Consider the following 20,792-nt stretch of genomic DNA (forward strand, 5'->3'; position numbering starts at 1 on the left):
ACTGATATTTTTCAGTCTACAGCCTGAAATTGTGACACATCTTTCATTTGAACTGCTTTGCAAGTCTTATTTCATTGAATTAGGCGCCTCACAACTGTTTCTTCCAGTCATCTCATAGAAATACCTGGGCTAGAACATAGAAACATGCCATTTGGCTCAACAAGTCCAAGCTGACATTAACCCTCCTAGCAGTAAAACTAGAGGATGTGATCTGCACTTAAAGGGTTGGGGAGGGGGTGGGGAGGCATGGGTAGATTCAAAATTTATCTGCAGAAACATTGGAGGGAATTTTCAGCAGTCCGCTGTGGCAGATTTGGTGGCATGCGGGGTGATCATAATTAGGTAGGAGGTGTTTCTTTGGATTCCTGAGGGCAGGATATTTTAGAGGAGATAAGTCGGCTGCAGGTTTGCAGCACAGTGGCAGATTGCAGCTTTGCATTAATTTAAATAACATGAATACTTATTACCCTACACATAGTTACGATTTAGTCCTACCTGCCAGATTAACTGAACGGCGAGCGATATTCCCATGCCACCCAGTTCACAGATGTTTCAACATAGAGTGCAGCAGTCGGATTTGTGCAGTTGAGTCTCGGGACTGTTCTCTCCTCTCTTTCACTCAGCCTCTAAAATAATGCCACCATTGGAATGGATGTTTGCCTCCAGAATTGGCAACATCAAGGGTGAATCATCTCGGAATGGTGGTGACGGCATGGGCGGGAGCTGCATGGAGGAGCAGGCAGTGTAGTCGGGAAGGGAAGGGTGAGGTTGATTAGATGCATGGAGGAGCAGGCCAGGGTTATTGGGGAGGGAAGGGTGGGGTTGATTGGGTGCATGGAGGAGGAGGGCAGGGTCGACGGGAGGGAAGGGTGGGGATGATCGGGCACATGGAGGAGTAGGGCGGAGTGGAGCTTCCACGTTGTTGAATGTTTGATGATGGTGAAGATGCATGTTATCGGCTGCAGGGATGGTGGGTGCATTAGATCAGTACTGTGTGAAGATATTTGATAAGGGCCTAAAGGGAGGGATGAGTGCTGTCAACGTCAGGGATCTGTGGGGTAAATTGAGGGTAATGGCTAGCAGAGGGAACGATCACAGTCAGTGGGGGCAAATCAATTCTGTAGAGGGGAAGGTCAAGATTAATGGGTGGGTATTCGATAGTTCATATGGAGGGGAATGGGACTCGGCAATAATGGTCAGTTCGATGTGAGGAGGTACAAGGATAAGAGTCGGCATGTCGATAGTAAGGTGAGTAGGAACCAGGGAAAGGGATGGCATGAATACATTGATTACACTGTGCATGGTAATGGGGGGGAGGGGGGAGAGGCTCAAATGATAATGGGTAAAGGTAACATTGGGTGGGTCAAGGGTATAGGTTCAAGTTGGGAGGTTGTAGGAGGAGGTTGGAAGGTGGGCTGAATTCCACATGCATCATCTTCTCCAACGATAACAGGAACCAGGTGGACCCTCACGGATTGAGAGGAGTGGATGTGACTTCTACCTGGCTGTAATTTGAAGGCAGATATAACAGAGCAGTGCATTGCCTCAATGTTTCAGCTCACTGGCAACAGAGGGCTGAATTGCCATGCTTTGCTTATTTATTTATTGTTCAGAAAAGCCACAGCGACAATGGTCTTATACATATAATTTGTCTAGTAACATGGGAAGAAGAACAAAGAGAGAGACTAAGGAAGACTGTTTTCCCTCAACTCATGCTGCCTGAGTGTCAGCAACAGGCAGAACAGGAAGGTAAGAATGCTCTGAATGATAATATCCTGGAATGGCCTTATCGAAGCCTGGCACTGGCACATCATTGCATCCTCAGAACAAGGACAAATTACCTTCAGATGTCAGAAGCAATGACAGAGATGCCTAAGGATGTCAAGTGAAATGGTCACAATGTAGGATCCTGCAGCCGCTCGGCTTCGGTGAGAATCCAGTTGCTTTCAAGATGACTGCTGCACTCAAATTTTTTTTCTAGTGGCTCCTTCCAGGGATCCATGGGCGACATGTGGCATCTCTCACTCTGCGACCCACAGATACAGCAAATAGGTGACCAGTGCTCTTTTACGACAAGCCAATGATTTCATCTACTTCCCTGTAGATGAGGGCAGCAAGGTCTGCAGCCTTCGGCGCCATTGCTGGGTTCCCTAGATTGCAAGGGGTGATCAGCTGTACTCATGTGGCCATTAGAGCTCCCTGGGACCAGCCTGCTGTGTTTGTTATTCACAAAGACTTCCACTCTTTAAATGTACAGCTGGTTTGTGACCACTGATCTGAGAAAAAACATGCATGTTTGTGCTCATTTCCTGGGGAACTGTCATGACTGCTACATTTTGAAGAACTCCCAGCAGTTTGAGGAACCAGCCGAAGTGGACGGACAGATCCTGGGTGGCGAGGGTTACCCCCTTTGTACATGGTTGATGATACCGGTACATAATCCCCAAAGCGCTGCTGAAGAGAGGTACAATGTCGCTCGCGCATCAACCAGAGCCATCATTGAACACACCATTGGCATGGTGAAAATGCGATTCCGTTTCCTTGACCAGTCTGGAGGGGCTCTTCAGTACATGCCACAAAGGCTGTCTCAAATAATCGTTGTCTGCTGTGCCTTGCACAACCTTACAGTTAAACGCGGCAACATTCTGCAGGCGGAGGAACAGGTGGAACACCAGTCCTTCTCAGATGAAGAAGATTATGAAGAGGGTGAGGAGGAGGAGGACAACATTGACATCACCGATATGAGGGCCATGGAGAGACATGCAAGGGACATCAGAAAGAACCTAATTTATGCACATTTTGGGCAACAATAAGTCACATCATCGAGGACCGTTGGGAGGAGAAACATAACAATTCCCCATAAAAATTCCCTTTTGCATGAGGCCTTATTCATAAGAACTAGGAGCAGGCAATTCAGCCCCTCGAGCCTGCTCCGCCATTCAATACGATCATGGCTGATCTCATCTCAGTCTCAACTCCACTTTCCTGCCCGTTCTCCATAATCCTTCAACCCATTACTAACTAAAAATCTGTCTATCTCCTCCTTAAATTTACTCAATGTCCCGGCATCCACCGCACTCTGGGGGTCGTGAATTCCACAGACTCACGACCCTTTGAGAGAAGTAATTTCTCCTCATCTCTGTTTTAAATTTGCTACCCTTTATCCTAAAACTATGACCTCTTGTTCCAGATTGCCCCACCAGAGGAAACATCCTCTCGACGTCTACTTTGTCAATCCCCTTAATCATCTTGTATACCTCAATTAGATCTCTTCTCATTCTTCTAAACTCTAGAGAGTAATGACCTAAACTGCTCAATCTCTCTTCATAAGACAAACTCCTCAGCTCTGGAATCAATCTAGTGAACCATCCGTGAACTGCCTCCAATGCAACTACATCCCTCCTCAAGTAAGGGGACCAAAACTGTACGCAGTACTCCAGGTGCGGTCTCACTAATGCCTTGTACAGTTGTAGCAACACTTCCCTACTTTTATACTCTATTCCTTTAGCAATTCCTTTATCCTTCATCTCTACAATCTTAACGAAGTGTGGCTGCGCTTTCATGTGATTGGCATTTGAAATCATCCATGGGCTGCGATGAATGTGACTACACACCACTGCAAGCAGTGTTAAGTTCTGACCGTAGAAAACAAAAGTAAGGCATGACAGTATTGGAAAAAGTTATTCATCAATCGGAAAATAGCCATTATTGAAGAGTGAAGGCTCAAATTCCAATGAGATATGGACACTAGACATTTCCCAAGATGCTTTGTAAGCATCATTGCATTCCTGCCATAAGCCTCCAAAAAACCTCTTTGAATCCATCTGTAACCATGCAAAACATTACCGAGAGTGGATTTTGCATGAAATAAAAATGTTTTAATACATCTTTGCAATCGTGAACATTTCTACATCACAAGTGCCACTTTCGTGCTCAAAACTGTTCCAGTTTTCTTTTCCTGCCACTACATCTAGGTGCTACCCTGATAGCAGATGACATGGGGGCAGTCTGCTCAGTGTGTTGCCCCATTGCTGAGGATGATCGTGGTGGGCGTCCTTGGAGGAACGGGCCCTGGATGGCTCCATCTTACTGTAGGTCTGCAGCAATGGTGCTTGAGTATCCCCCGTGTGCTCACCTGCTGGAGGTAAGGGGGTCAATGTCAAGGTGTAGGACAAGACACTGCTTAGCCCGGGGCTGTCCTAAGAGGAAGGCCCTGGGGCAGCTGGCACATGCTTCTCCTCCATCTGTGTGTACGATGGCACCAGCCTGTCCCCGAGGAGAAGGAGCACCTGCAGGGAGTTCCAGGTTCCTCGTCCCCCGCGCATAGACTCTGCTGCATGGAGCCCACAGCAACAGCCATGGAGTGCAAGTCAGATCGCATATGGCTCGAGTGGTCAACCAGACTTGCCACGGAGCTCGCCAGACTCTGTACTGAGGAAGCCATATGCTCAAATGCCTGGGACATGGCAGATGTCATGGCTTGCTTGGGCTCCATGGCACGCGCAAAGCCACGCAAGACCTCCAGCATCTCCGACATATTTTCCACATGGCTTTGCTGCACATCCAGCAGACTTCTCATAGCAACAAACAGAGGATCACCATGAGTGTGAGGCTGAGTAGGGGCCTGGTCCTCAGTAGTCCTTTGATGCCAGGGGACCCGGCTGGCACATGCTCCCTCAGCTGCTGGGACGTGTCTGTGTCCTGCACACCAGCTTGTGACCCAGATTCTAATCTTAAACCTCCCTCCAGACCATGTGGATGTATCTGCTTGGCAGAGGTAGAAGCAGAGGCAGGTGACTGTGCACCCTTAAGGGCATTGTCATCATCTTCGTCCCTAGGGAAAGATTCTTGGGCCAAGTGATGATCTGCTACTCGAGCGCGGGCACCTGCAGTGGAGACTGAATCAGAGGCATTTTAAGCACATGCTTCACATGAGTTCAAATAATTTCCTTCAGTTTCCACCTATGGCTGCAAGAGCAGAGATGACACTTCATCCTTATCCTTGTGGCTTCTGCCTTGCCATCTCCGCTCACTCTGCCTTCCTCCTTTCTTGCGATTTCAGAGGCCTGCTGCTCAGCCGTGGTCAGCAGCCTGATGTCAGAGATCCCTCCTCCTGACTTAACACATTTGCGCTGGTTATGGCTTTGTTTATCCTGTATTAGACTGTGCAGATTTAATGACATGGCAAATGATGCATCACAACCATTGCATATATGCATCAACATACTCATTCTGCATTGGCTTTCGCATGACGCATCCAATCACATAGTAATGCTAATCGTCATCATTTAGTAGATGGCGCCAAGGCTGCTCACACATTCCACTGCATTCCTTGCATATGCTCTGCCTTAAAGACATAGAGCCATGGAAGAAATCAAAGGAGCAGCCTTGCCAGGACCACTTACCCTCATTAATCTGAACAACTCATTGATTCGCTTGCAGCACTACACCCACGTTCTTCCAGTTACCCCATGGTTCGAGACTTCCTCCACTACCTCCATCCAGGCCACCTTGGTGAGGCAGGAAGGTCTTCTGACTCCATCTGCAGGGAAGAGGACCTCCTGCCTTTCCCTGATGGCCTGGAGGAGAGCCTGCAGGGAGGTACCACCGATCCGTGGGGTGGGATGCTGCCTGCTGGCAACCATATCATTCACTTTTTAGCTTAAGGGAAAATAAATGATATGAAGTTGGTGGTGACTTTCACAAAATAAGAGTGGCAAAAACTTTTTTTTAAGTAAAATCTTCAATTTAAGTTAGTCTGAAGATACATAAAAGGGAGGCTGCAAGCACAGAATGTTTTATGTCTGTGGCGATCTTGGAGCAGTGACAACAGCAGGTTCCACCAATGAAAGGCAGTCCCCGCCGCATGATCGCATGTGTTCCCCAGGCCTGTTGCCGCATGGCTAATTTAAATACAAAATCGCATGAGAAACGGGATTTGTGGCAAGACCGGATGTTACAACAACTTCCGGTCCCGCTGTCGAGAATGTCGTGGCACTCATGAGATTCCACACATTATTTCAGTGAGCAAGTGGTAAATCTGTGAAATAGTCTCCCTCGGGAGACAATGGAAGCAGAAAGTGCTGATTCATTCAAATAAAAATTGGATATATTTCTTTCAGGAAATATTTTTGATATTGGATATTGTATTTTAGGTAATTTGAAGCATAACATATGCTAAGTGTCTCATGCTTGGGAGGTACAAGTGACTTTAGTTCCAAAAGGTTTCCACCACTGATGGGTTTTTCTTACCTGATTTCTGAATCTGTTGTATACTAATTGATGATAATTGACTATGATTAGTCAACAACTCCATCATTATTGTATCATGCAATTCCATCATGGTAGAAAGCAAACAAGTTGGGCCTTGGTATTTTTCATTGATCAATTCCTATGTTTCTAAGTGAGCAAATAGTTCTAATCCCATTTACCCACTCTGTTCCCATGTCCCTTCAAACCCTTTTTCCTCAATTCCCTATTGAATCTAATCTTGAATGTTGACAGTTTCTGCCTCAACTACTAACCATGGAAGTTTGCTTGACAATGCTCTGTATAAAGAAGTTTATCCTGCTCTCTGTTCTCAGTAGCTTGCATATAATCTTGTATCTATGGCCCCTTTTTCTAGACCCTTACTGGAAATAATCTGCTTGTATCTACTCTATCCCATTCTTCCAGAATTTTAAATACTTTTGTTATATCGCCCCACTAACTGGTGTTCTGACGAAAAAAGATTCAATATTTCAAATTTTCTTTTGTATTTATATTTCCTCATACCAGACACAATCCTAATGAATCTGCATCGTGTCCTTTGTATAGTGTGCAGCCCAATACTGCACGTAGTTCTTTAACTGAGGTCTTTTTAAGATTTTATATAGGTTTGTCATTTCCTGTTGGCTTTTATATCCTAGAATTCCAAATTTTGAAGTCAACCTGAGGTGCTATCTTTAATATACTGGGAACCTATACCCTCGAAATCTTCTGATCTTTTACAGCACCAAGCGTACTTCCATTCTGTATAATAGCTTTTTTTTCACCAAAATGCATCACCTCACACTTATGAACTTGCAATTCCATCTGCCTCATTTTAGCCCATTTCCCCCATCTTATCAGTATCCCTCTGCAACTTCCTTTGTTCCTGTAAAAAAAAAAATTAATGCTCCCTGTTTTGGTATAATCTGCAAATGTTGGCATCTAGGCCAATATCTAAAATCAGTGATATACACAAAAATGGTCCCTGTGAGATATCACAACTCATTTCCAACCATAGTGAAAACTCCACTTAACTCGTACTTTTGGTTTTCTCTCTCCTAACCAATTTTTAATCAAGTTTGTTGCTTTCCCCCTAATTTCAGACCACTTCAGTTTCTCTCATAATCTCATGTGTGATAGTTTGTCAAATGTTTTCCTAAAGTCCATGTATGCTACATCCACCGCATTTCCTCCATTTACAGAGGTCTGTCAATCACAGTTGTTCCTCTTGAAATCCATGCTGGCTACTTTTAACTATTTTCTTTTTAGCTAGATATGTGCGAATCTCATCCTTTTGAGTAATGACCCATCAAATTTTCCCTTCCACAGACTATAAGCCCTCCTTCCTATTAATTTAGTCTGTGATATGGATTAACTCTGTACCCTGGGCAGATATATACTGTGGACCCACACACACAAAGCGATAGCTTGAGACTGCTGTAAAGTTTTAACAGCTGTATTTATATTTTGTGGTGAGGGTGTGTTGTCATGTCAAGATGTGTATAGTAAATAGGAAATAAGTTATCAATTTAGAAGAACCTTGCTTTAGTACATTTTTGATTTATTGTATCTTATTTTAATTTTCAGGTAAAGTCATGTTGTGGAGAGTGCTACCAGCTGTCCCATTTATCCTTACTGCTCCGACGTATGCTTTTTCTCATGGCAGCAGACCATCAGGTTAGTTTCTAAGAGGGCAGGGAAGGAAATGGTGCTGATGAACCGGTTATCAAAACCAGGATTTCGGGAATTTGGTTAAAAGTGACAGCCTGCATTTATTTCAGTGGATCTTACTCGCAAATTGAGATGAGCAATTGACATGCTGTGTATAGCTGTCAGGTACTCTGCACAAAATGAGAGTTTAATGCATCGTTATACGGAAAGTGCTGACAATTTCACTTTATAATTGTGGGGACTGTGAAGAAATCATACAATCCATTAAAGGAGCTGGCAGAGTCGGACTATGGGACTTCTAATATTGAGAATAATACTATCTTTCTGAGCCTGACTACTTAAAATCTATGAATTTATTCACAGTTGCAATACTGCATTTTTGGCACTAATGAAGATGAATAGTTTAGATGGTTTATTAGTCTTGTGGCTGGAATAGATACTGCATTAGTTTAAATAACTGAGAATCTGAAATTATGTTATTCCCTGAAACTCCTGGGTTGGTGAATTGTGTAAATCAGTAACTGCACATTTGTGGTGTTGAGTTTGCAACAGGTTTAGCCTGTGCTGGGGTTCTACTTTGGAAGCACTCTAGCATAAATTCTGTTCTGATTTAGAGCAGTAAAGAGCTGCACAGCCTGTGAGTGGCAGCTACATGTAAATGACAGTTAGGACAAAATGGCATTATTTATTAGAAATTCTGTAACTTCACTCTTCCAATCCTTGATGAAAACATGCACCATTCAAAGGTTACAATTTGCAAGGACCTACTCATCAAGTGGAGGTACTTGGTTAGAAAACACTGCTGCACTGATATTATTTTGGCTGTATCTTGGGATTCATTGCAAGTATAGGAAAATAATTTTCACTGTTCTGCTCAGAAGCTCTTTTCTGGTAAGCGTTGTATTTTAAGGGAATCACTGAGCTAGTATCTGAAAGTAGTAGGATGATCATGGGAATTCCATTTTGTTTGATGTATATGTTGGAAGAAGTGCAGAAGGGCATTGTAAAGGAAGGCAGATTAATTAGGCAGCACCAGAGAAGAGTCAGTCCATTGCCCATTCAACAGGATGACTAGACCCAAGTGCACTTTGAGATCTTTCACAATCTGTATCAGGAGGTTGCACTTCAGACGTGAAGTTTTGGAGGAGTTTGTTAAATTCCAGAAAGCTTGGTATGGAAAGATAATGCTTGTGCTTATATTTACTCAGTTTCACATTTATTGTGCAGATTAAAAGGATTACCAACATGTAGCTCCTCAGTCCCAGTGAATGTCTGCTTATAAGTGCTCAACTAAAATCCTAATTAATACCATTCACCTGCATATAATCAAACCATTGACACAATTAATAGATTAACAGATTCCCTTCTTTCTTTTACAATACAACTTGAATTAACATTTCAAAATAAATTCCATATTGGGTACAAAGTTTTACAATGTGTGATGCCCCTCCTCTAGCACTTCTAACAATTTCTTTGTACTAGCATTTCTTTTTGTGAAATAGTTGGATAGCTGATGACTTGCATCTACCCATTTAAATTTGGAGATTTCCTTTCTCTCCAGCGTTTGTTTCAATCCAGCAAGGTCAATACACAGTCTTTTCGACTCGCACTTTATGGATTGTACATTATCCCACAAAGAACGATTATCCACATAACATTCAATGGGTATCTTGTCTTCAGGATGTCCCTTGTTCAGAATTTCACCGAAAATATTTGACAAATATGACCCCATATCCACTGCCTCTACAAGACCCAGTGTTTCTGCAGCTAACATGCTTTTCACAACCCGTTTTATTTTCTTAGCCTCCCAAGCTAAAGGACAACATTTCCCATTTTCACCCATCAGAAATATTATGAAGCCAGCTGCACTCGGATACCCATCAACAAGATTAGCATGTGAAGTATCACTAAAAATTATTAGCTTCATATTCTTTGGGTCACCTAAGGTTGGGAACTTCAGTACACATTTCTCCAGATATAGTTTTGTCAACATTTCATTTGCCCTTAAAACATTCTCAACTTTTGGATGTTTCACCATCGTGCTGAACTCCAGCATATCAAAACTAACATCAGGCCTAGTCTGAGAGCCCAACCAGTTTAATTGACTCACCTGACTTCGCAATTGCTCAATCTCTGCTTTAAATAGATCAACTTTCTGTGATGACCTAACACGATTAATCAGGATGGGAGTGGACCTTTTGGCCTCCTTGTCATGAGACAATGGGTGAGCGCCTAGAGGTGGTTAGTGGTTTGTGGAGCAGCACCTGGAGTGGCTATAAAGGCCAATTCTAGAGTGACAGACTCTTCCACAGGCACTGCAGATAAAATTGGTTGTCGGAGCTGTTAGACAGTTGGCTCTCTCCTTACACTTCTGTCTCTTTTCCTGCCAACTGCTAAGTCTCTTCCACTTGCCTCTCTTTAGTCCCGCCTTTATAGCTGTCCGCCAGCTCTGAAAAGTAAAAACTTCAGCATAATTACAACCTCGACAGATTGCTAACATAGAGTGTTGATGGTGTACGGAATGCAAAAATTAGCTATCACCTCATGCTTTTGACTAGTTTGGGCCCAGATTCTAGTTCAGACTGACTCCCACGACTTGTGGATTAACCGGGATGGGAGTAACACTCTCTAAATAGGATTGTTGATTCAAACTTATTCCACACTTAGTCTGCTTAATATCTAAACCAATATATTTAAAGGCCCCATGAGCCTGACTCCCAATCTTAAATTCTGCCCTAATTTTATTAATAACCTATCTCTCAAAATCTGTAGTACCACACCATAAGAAATCATCGACGTGCATCACGAAGATGCCTGAAAGTTTCCCTTTATGATACCAATAAAACATTGCTGGATCTGCTTTTAGTTGAACACAACCAATTTTCAACAAAATAGATCTCTGAGAAATACCACACCCTCAAAGCATCATTAAGGCCATAGAAGCATTTGTTCAGTTTCCATAGTTTTCCTTGTTTATCCGCTGCCTCTTTAAGTGGTTTCAGATGCACTTCTCTCTGAAAAGTATCACCTCGCATAAATGAAGCTCTTATATCAATGGATCTACATTCCCATGAATATGTGGCCAAAAGAGCCAAAAAGATTTTCAAGATTACTTTTCCTGCTGTGGGAGAGTCCACTAACATCGGTATCCCCCAGTCACTCTTCAAAACCCCTTGCAACTAACCTCGCTTTAGCCAGTCCCAGTGAGTGTCTGCTTATAAGTGCTCAACTAAAACCCCAATTAATACACTTCACCTGCATATAATCAAACAACTGACACACAATTAATAGATTAACAGAGCTCTTTCTTTCTGCAACAAGGTTCACAGCTTAGATAGCTCTGTGCCTTAAAGTAGGCACCAGATACTGGAGCTTGACCAACAGGCTAATCCAATAGGGGATGATTTGATACTACCTCATTTTATGCCACTAATAGTGACATTTGTCAAATTGGTCAGTCAAATCACTGCATCCTAAAGGCCGGCTCGGGTCTGCAAATGAAACCTGACCCAAGCCAGACAGAACCACATCCAAGCCCGACCCGGCCCGAGTCCTTTCATTTTTTCCTGCGCCCGACCCAACCACCAGTTAACCTACCTTCCGTTTTTCACTTTGTTGCTTATCTGCAAGATTAAAATAACTAACAAAACCACCTTTCAAGTCCAAGAAGTACATTAACATTGGAGCCACTTACCGGAGCTGGTGATAGAGCGGGTCCAACCCGGCCTGACCCGACCCGAGCCCGAATGCCGGACCTGGAAGTGCGACCTGACCCGACCCGACCTGAACCCAACACATGTTGTCGGGTCCTGTCTGATTCGGGTCGGATAGCCGGCCTTGACTGCATCCTTGTTTGCCAGGAAATAATTAGAGAAGATACAGCACTTCTCCAAACTTGCCGGTTTTCCAAGAGTGCATGGTGTCATTCATGGCACCCATGTTGCCATCGGGGCACAAAACAACAACTTTGTTGCATAAATGTATTTATAGGGATTTCATTCTATCCGTGTCTCGGTGAACCATCGGATCTGATTAATGCAGGTGACTGGAATATATTTTACTGGCGACAACTGATGGTTTCAAAAGTATGTATAGATGGCTGACTGCTTGATGATGAGGGGAGTCCATTGCTGCCCTGGCTAACAATACCAATACAGAGCCCCTGCACCATGGCCAAAAGAAAGTACATTGAGGCCCGTTACTCCCTCCAAATTCTTAAGTCAGCTTTGGCTCAGTGGTAGCATCCTTGAGCTGAATTTTACCAGCTCTTGAGGCAATGGGCTTGGAGGTGGAGTCAGTAAAATGGTGGGGAAACGTGTCGGAACGGATCCCTGATGTCTTCCCACCACCGGACAATTTTCCCAGGGGTGGTTGGGCAATGGGATCAGGACTGCACAAGCTGGGGGCAGGCAGGCAGTTGAGTCTGTTCAGCAGCTAGTTGACCACAATTTTACATGGGTTTTCCCATTTTCCATGGGGTGCACAAATTCCATGGAGCATCAGCAGCTCACCAGCTCAAAGAAGACGAGAGCTCAGCGGCAAGTGAGTGTTGCTGAAACTAGCAGCCATTTAATTCTGTGTTTACAAGTAGGCAGGCTCAGGTCATAGAATCAAAGGCTGGAAACTTTAGAGGGATTGCAGAGTGGAAGGCCAAAGCAGAGGGCTGTTAGTGGAAGGGTGTCTCCCAGGTCTCCTATAGCAATACTAGGGGTGTCAGAACCATAACACTGTGAAAACTCCAAAGCTAAATGGGTGCTCTGATCTCAGAATTTGACTTCTCCAGTGCGGAGGAAAGTAGGAGAGAGTGATTGCATCAGCACATGGAGAAGAGCACGAGCGGAATGAGGTTGTGATGGACGTGAATGAGGAGGGTGCGTGGGGCAATAAAGCAGGCTGATATTTGAAGAAGACGTTACCCACCTCAAAGGGTGTACGGACATACACTTAGCTTCGTGGAGATTTTGGAACACCACTGTCTCTGAAGACTGCATCTGACAAGACAGATGGTCACTGACCTATGCAGAATGCTGGGAGAGGAGTTGTGGCCACTGGGCTGCGATGGCCATCCATTCCCTGTGGTGGTGAAGGCGAGTGTGGTACTCAACTTTTTTGCATCGCGCTCATTCCGGGGTGGTCTGGAGACATTTGTTGGATCTGTCAGTCAGTGGCTCATCATTGCATCGAGCAGGTGACGGATGCCTTGTTCCTGAGGATAGGACAATACATTAGGTTTCTCAGCGGTCAGGCCAAGAGGGTGATCTGATTCGAGGCTCTGGCAGGATTCCCTCAGGTCCAGGGGTTATAGACTGTACGCATGTGGTTATCAAGTCTTCCTCAGAACAGTCAGGCACATTCGTTAACGGGAAGGAATTCGACTCACTCAATATTCCAATAGTCCGTGACCACTGCAAAAGGATTCTCCAAGTGTTTAAGATTCCTGAGAAGCTGCCTTGACCTATACATCCTGAGACAGTCCCAGGTGCCTCAGTTCTTCACACCACCCGAACGCCTTCGTGGATTGATCCTGGGTGATGAGGGTTGACACTTAAGACATGGCTACTTACACCTGTGCAAAACCCCAACACAGAAGCAGAAGAAATCTACAACCGTTGCCATGTGACGACAAGGGCGCTCATCGAACAGGCAATTGGAATTCTGAAAATGTGGTTCTGACGCTCAGACGGATCTGGGGCAGCCCTGCAATATGTCCCAACAAGGGCCTCCCATATTGTGGTGGTTTGCTGTGCTCTGTACAACCGGGCACTTGAAGGCGATGGCATTGAAGATGGACAACCACATTGAGCATATCGCCTCCTCCAGGGATGTGCAGCGAGATCTGGCAGGCACCTGCGGGATCGATGGCCACAACCATTGAAATGCATGCAAGTGAGACCTGCGACTTCCTCATCCGTACGCAATTCTCCTGAGAATCCCTGTAATGCCAGTAGGCTAAAGACGGCCATCTCCCTGTGGTAGCCATGCTGGCATATCACGAAACCACTAACCATGTCACTGACCATATCATGAAACCCATTTCAAGTCCTACACTCACCATCGGCCTATATTCAGCGCCCAGCATTTCATACCCTCCATCCCAATGCCTCAACTACCGGTCACGGCCCAGTGGGGTAGAAATAATTAGACCAGCTATCTAAGTATGCATTTAACCAAATTTTTAGGTTCACAGAGCAATAGCACAGTGGCATTCAGCAACGACATATTACACAGTGACATCCCAAGTGCTACTAGGTGCCTTTACGCAAAAGCTTCCAGGTGGTCCTACGTTCTGCCCTCCCGGTGACCGTGGTAATGTGGAGGCAGGCCATTGCGCTTGCTGCTTCAGTGCATGAGATGCCCATGACGTGGCCTCTGGGTGGCTGAGGGGCCTGGCATAGGTTATGCCACCTGCTTCTGTACAGAGGCAGCTTCTGTTCTCTGGGCTGCATGCAGCATTCCCGTCATTGTCAAAGGGGCTAAGTCTCCGCAGTCAGTGCAAGGAGAAGAGCTCCCATAGCCTTCAGACATATGCTCCTTGACCCTTTCAAGGCCCACTTACCTGGAATGCGACAACACCTGGCAACGTGTTCATGCATCTCTCAACCATCTCACCAACCCAGCACTCGAGTGCTCAAAGATGAGGCTGATGCGCACGGCTGCATCAACTCTATGGTCTGCGGTAAGCTGAACATTGCTGGGCCTGTCCTCAAACCTACGATGGGGACTGGCTGGAGCTATCATTTCCTCCATCACTTGCTGCTGCACCTATATGTTGTGCTCAACATCTGGTGCTAACCGCTCTAAACACGCATCAGTGCCCACCGACATGAGAGTATTTGTGCTGGTGAATGGTGTGCTACACTGATGTGACGCTGTTTTCTCAGAAGGCGGCTGCTCTGATTTCTGGTGGTTCAGATGCCATCAGTGATGCTTCATCTGCTACTGGCCCTCTGGGAGAGACGAGTGCTGTTAACAACTTGCGCATCCATCCAGACACTCTTGCCTGTCTTTGATCTGTAGCTTCTTGTGGTCATCAAGGGCCACAGAGCTGCCAGTGCTAATACTCATAAGAAGGTTTGGTGGCTGTGACCATCACTTTTCTCACTCGATGGGCTCCTCGCCCTCTGCTACAGACTGGCCTGCTGCAATTCCATTGCTTCCTTCTCCATCTGCATGACTGGAGCAGTGAAGGGCATCTCTGCTTCCTTGCATTTGTGAACTTGTTTGTCCTGCAATGACAGAAATGCATAGTATCACACTTGTCTCCTGGCCCAGTTCAGCTCGTCAGACTGTTACTTTAATTGTTCATCATCATGCCACTTGGAGGCTAGCTCAAAGTGGCCATTTACTCTTGTCACTGCAATGATCACCTCTCACTGACCATGATCCTCAAGTGCGAGACAACTCTGCAGCTCATTGCGCACAGTGGTCCTTGGTCACTCCAGATTCATGGATCGGCCATCTCGCCTCACATCTTAGGGGTGCCATATAAAACATGCAGAGCTGCCACCATGCCATCATGCATGCCGCTCACCTTGCCAGGTCACACAAGGTTATTGAATCGCTTCCGGCACTGCACCCATGTTCGTGCAACCACACCGCGCCACTGACGTCCTCAGCCACCTCCAGCCATGCCTTCTTCATTAGGTTTGCTGGCTGCCTTCTCCTGTCCACTGGGAACAGAACCTCTCTCTGTTTCCTCGACGCCTGCAGGGAGGCATCACTGAAATGTGGAGCTACCCTTCCTCTCACTGCAGCTATTCCTCCACAGGCTCACTTCTGCTTCATCCCTTCCTCTGTCCTGTGTGTGTGTGTAGCCTGTGTGAAAGCTGCAGACTGGCCTTTAAACATGGTGCTGGGAAACTACCTGCTGCCACTAGCTCTTCTGCTTCCCGGACTCTAATTGGCTGCATATATCGGAAGATTGCAGATGAAGTCCTGCCCCTGCGGTCACACAGCCTGCAAATGACCTCAATCTCGAATGTCGACTCGTTTGACAAAATCCAGCCCCTTGTTTTTGTTGTGGATTCAAGTCCAACTCCAGGCCTTGAGCACAAAATCTTGGCTGACATTGCAGTGCTGTGCTGTCAGAGGTCCTGTGTTTTGAATAAGATGTTACGCGAGACCTTGGCTGCTTTTTGAGATGGATGTAAAAGATCCCATAACACTATTTGAAGAAGAGCAGGTATTCTCTTGGATCCTGGGCAAAATTTATCCCTGAACCAACGTTACTAAAACAGGTTGGTTATCTGCTTATTTATCTCGTCGCTTCTGAGACGTTGTTATGCGCAAATTGGCTGCTGCATTTCCCAATATTGGAAAGTACTTAATCAGCTGAAAAGTGCTTTGTCATGTCCTGAGAACATGAATTATGCTTCATAAATGCAAATGAACATATCAGTGATGGGCAACAAATGCTGGCCTTGCCTGTGATGCTCACATCCCATGAACGTTTTTTTTTTTTAAATCGCTGGAAATTGCCGCCAAGTCCTATATAGGAACAGAAGTAGGCCAATCAGTAACTTGAGCCTGTTTTGACATTCAGTTAGATCATTACTGATCTGTACCTTAACTCTATTTACAATCCTTTGTTCCATATCCCTTGACATCCTCACTGAACAAAAATCTGTTGATCTTATTCTTCAAAGTTTCAGTTGACCTCGCATTCACAGCCTTTTGGGAGAGAGAGTTCCAGCCACTACCCTTTGTGTGTAAAAGTACTTCCAGATTTCACCTGTAAATGGCCTAGCTCTATTTAAGATTGTGCCATCTTGTACTGGATTCCCTCAGCATCAACAACCTGGGGGTTACCATTGAATGTAACTGGACCAGCATGTATATACTATGGCTACAAGAGCAGGTCAGAGGCTGGGAATTCTGCAGCCAGTAGCTCACATCCTGACTCTACAAAGTCTGTCCACCATCTACAAGGCACACATCAGGAGTGTGGTGGAATACTCTCCATTTTCTTCGATGAGTGCAGTTCTAACAACACACAAGAAGCTCGATACCATCCAGGACAAAGCAAGCCAGCTTGATCCGGCACCCTGTCCACCATCTTAAACATTCACTCCTTCCATCACCAGTGCACAGTGACAGTAGTGTGCACCATCCACAAGAAGCACTGCAGGAACTTGCCAAGGCTCCTTCGAAAGCACCTACCAACCTCCAACACCTAAACGAACAACGGCAAGTTCCCCTCCAAGTTACACACCATCTTGACTTGGAAATATATCGCCATTCCTTCTCTGTTGTTAGGTCAAAATCCTGGAACTCCTTCCCTACCAGCACTGTGTGTGTACCCGCACCACATGAATTGCAGCAGTTCAAGAAGGTGGCTAACCCCCACCTTCTCGAAGGCAATTAGGGATGGGTCTTAAATGCTGGCCTTCCCAATGATGCTCACAACCTATAAATGAATAAAAACAGTTTTTCTATATTTACCCTATCCAATTGTGCAAATGTGTGGCTGTTGCTTTGCTGTGATGCCTTCAATGGTCAAACATTTTGCCAATACATGCCACCAAGTTTCTAACATGAATAATGGACATAGTAGAGAATAATTGGATTCCATAGAACTGTTAATCTGAGTTCTTTTTGCCTTCAGTCTGGTTCAGTAAATATACCGAGTCGGATGTGTAGGTAAAATCAATTACTTTATTTGCGCAGTCGCCAGCGGACTTACTCTGAGAACAGCGGCACTGACTCCACCAGAGTCTGTCGGGTCCCCCCCCCAGAGTAAGTGAAGTTTGTGATACAGGTACTACTGTTTATACATTAAGATTCATGCTACACCTCCTTGTTTAACCAATCAGTGCGGTACAATTCGACTTCACCCACGTGGTGACATGCAGTACATCTGTTACTGAGGTTACAATACACTCCATTCTCAATACATACTTGTTACTAATAAAATATTGTTTTGTATCAGCAAGATTAAAAGAAAACAGACATTAAGACAATTAGCAAAGGAAGAGGAGTTACTGCTTTTGATTCCCACAATTGTCATAAGTCCTGGGATCCTGTAATCTCTATCAAGTCACATCATGAAGTAACACCAAGCAGCAACAGTATACAGTGATAGTGTGGCCTTTCATTCCTTATCACTCACACAGGGATGGCCAGCATGTCTCACAGGAATCCATTTGTTCCAAACCACAAGGAGTTACACAATCAAGTCATGAATGAACAAATGTCCTTGCAATTACCAGTGCCTGTAAGTTTATACGATCTCACACTCTCAGCCTTTACTTTTAACTATTTCATTGCAGTTTCTCAAGCTTTAAATCATTTCATCAGAGCTCAGCAAAGTGACTACTCCTAACTTGGCTATATTTCCCATCTAGCATAGTGCCATGTCGTTCTGCTCACTTCCACATTCCCCCCTTTTATCATTCTATGATAACCTTCTCTCTACTGATCAACTTATATATGATTATATATATTCACTGTCCTCAGTACCTTGCTCTACGGCAGCGAGGCCTGGACAACGTATGCCAGCCAAGAGCGACGTCTCAATTCATTCCATCTTCGCTGCCTTCGGAGAATACTTGGCATCAGGTGGCAGGACTATATCTCCAACACAGAAGTCCTTGAAGCGGCCAACATCCCCAGCTTATACACACTACTGAGTCAGCGGCGCTTGAGATGGCTTGGCCATGTGAGCCGCATGGAAGATGGCAGGATCCCCAAAGACACATTGTACAGTGAGCTCGCCACTGGTATCAGACCCACCGGCCGTCCATGTCTCCGTTATAAAGACGTCTGCAAACGCGACATGAAATCGTGTGACATTGATCACAAGTCGTGGGAGTCAGTTGCCAGCATTCGCCAGAGCTGGCGGGCAGCCATAAAGACAGGGCTAAATTGTGGCGAGTCGAAGAGACTTAGTAGTTGGCAGGAAAAAAGACAGAGGCGCAAGGGGAGAGCCAACTGTGCAACAGCCCCAACAAACAAATTTCTCTGCAGCACCTGTGGAAGAGCCTGTCACTCCAGAATTGGCCTTTATAGCCACTCCAGGCGCTGCTTCACAAACCACTGACCACCTCCAGGCGCGTATCCATTGTCTCTCGAGATAAGGAGGCCCAAAAGACTAGGATTATATGGATCTATTTACTCAAATAACATTTAAACAGTATAATATAAAAGCAAATATAAAAAACTCAGCAACTGCTGAATCTGAAGGGTAGGCTGAGCCACCCTCTAACAAGGGGGCGTGTATTAGCCTGGTCGGTATGTTTTTCATTCTAGCCTTTCCCTAGGATTGTCATGTCTGGGTGATAAGAGTGCTGTTGAAGTACAATGTCTCGCTCTCTCGCTGTACCAGCTGCAAGGCCAAGTTGCCTCTGCAGCCCTGAAGTTATGAAGTCATTTCTGATAAGCTGTCCCTCCCTACAGCACTGAAGCTAGCTTGTTAGCAGTACATGACTGATTAATTGTTTCATCTTAAATGTTCCCATGTAATTCTGTTCTTAAAAATTCTAAAATCTAAATTCTGTTCTTACAGTCCCCCCTTCGATTCTTCAAAACATTTTTAAAAGTCAATCCCTTGATCCCACCTAGGTGCCTTTAATGGTCTCTATTTCTGGCGGGCAGCCATAAAGACAGGGCTAAATTGTGGCGAGTCGAAGAGACTTAGTAGTTGGCAGGAAAAAGGACAGAGGCGCAAGGGGAGAGCCAACTGTGCAACAGCCCCAACAAACAAATTTCTCTGCAGCACCTGTGGAAGAGCCTGTCACTCCAGAATTGGCCTTTATAGCCACTCCAGGCGCTGCTTCACAAACCACTGACCACCTCCAGGCGCGTATCCATTGTCTCTCGAGATAAGGAGGCCCAAAAGAAGAAATTTGTCTAGAAACAGCCTTCAACACCCAGAGGGGTCGCACTCAATACGTTGCCTGCTTGTGCCATAAGAGGGGCCTGCGGGAACTCTGTAAAGGCATAAGTTTTGCAGGGGCTTCAACTATCTGCTTACAAAATAAAAGGTGGTACACTTGTACAATTACAATTTCATTTGCAAAGCAAAAGCATAAGCAGTGTAATATTGAAGAAAGCACAATTTAAACATCACTATTACATAATCAATCAATTGTGCGAACATAATACAGTCGCAATTTCATTCTTAGAGTATACTGATCGTTCACTAATTCATTTTAACAATATATGAATAGGTTATACATTTACCCTTGTGTGGCATAACTAATTGCCTATCCATTTATAGAGTAAGTTCGAATACAGATTGCTTTTTCGGGTAGCTGTCCAACCTGTGTTCATACATCCTCTTACATCGCCTAATTAATTTCTAAAGTTGCCAAATTAAGTATGTCACATATAACACCATGATACCCAAAACCACTATCAGGACATGGGAGATAATTCTAAACCAGGGGTGTATCTGCACGTCTGACCCCCAGTTCCATAAGTCCTCCTGCCATCCTGCCAGGTAGAATCATTTATCTTGTCAATCTCATCTTGTTGCATCTTCGACTGTTGTTCCAAATTGTATTACACTACAGCAATGACTTCTAGCTGCTGTCTCTCTTTACCCAAGCGTGTGGGCAATGGCTGAATAGTCAAATCCTCCTTAATACTTTCTGTCACAGTTATTGTTTCTGTCTTTTGCTTATGTATCTGTACCAACTCCATCTTCCCTACTCGGGTTGGTATTTGTGGGTTGAACCAAAATGTACTGTTGCTGACCGGCCAAGTCTGTTTATGTCCATACTGGTACTCCTTCGCTGTGGTGGTTAAGCAATATCTCCCCTTTCCCATATAGGCCACATGGGTTAGCTCTGACAATGCTTTCCTAGTCTCCATGGTGTAATTTACAGTGGCATTAAACCCACATTTTGATTCTGCTGTTATATATTTAGGAT

General features: G+C 44.9%; 1 protein-coding gene across 4 annotated transcripts in view; it reads left to right on the plus strand.

Moving 5' to 3' along the window:
* firrm (fignl1 interacting regulator of recombination and mitosis) overlaps positions 1 to 20,792 on the plus strand; it is an 89,539-nt gene that overhangs the window by 33,284 nt on the left and 35,463 nt on the right. For all 4 annotated transcript variants that reach the window (XM_068037347.1, XM_068037346.1, XM_068037348.1 and 1 more), the window contains one exon: positions 7,837 to 7,926. In XM_068037347.1, the coding sequence (XP_067893448.1) occupies positions 7,837 to 7,926 (90 nt within the window). The remainder of the gene's footprint in view (positions 1 to 7,836; positions 7,927 to 20,792) is intronic.

The sequence above is a fragment of the Heterodontus francisci genome, chromosome 8 (assembly GCF_036365525.1).
Source record: "Heterodontus francisci isolate sHetFra1 chromosome 8, sHetFra1.hap1, whole genome shotgun sequence".
Classification (NCBI taxonomy): Eukaryota; Metazoa; Chordata; class Chondrichthyes; order Heterodontiformes; family Heterodontidae; genus Heterodontus; species Heterodontus francisci.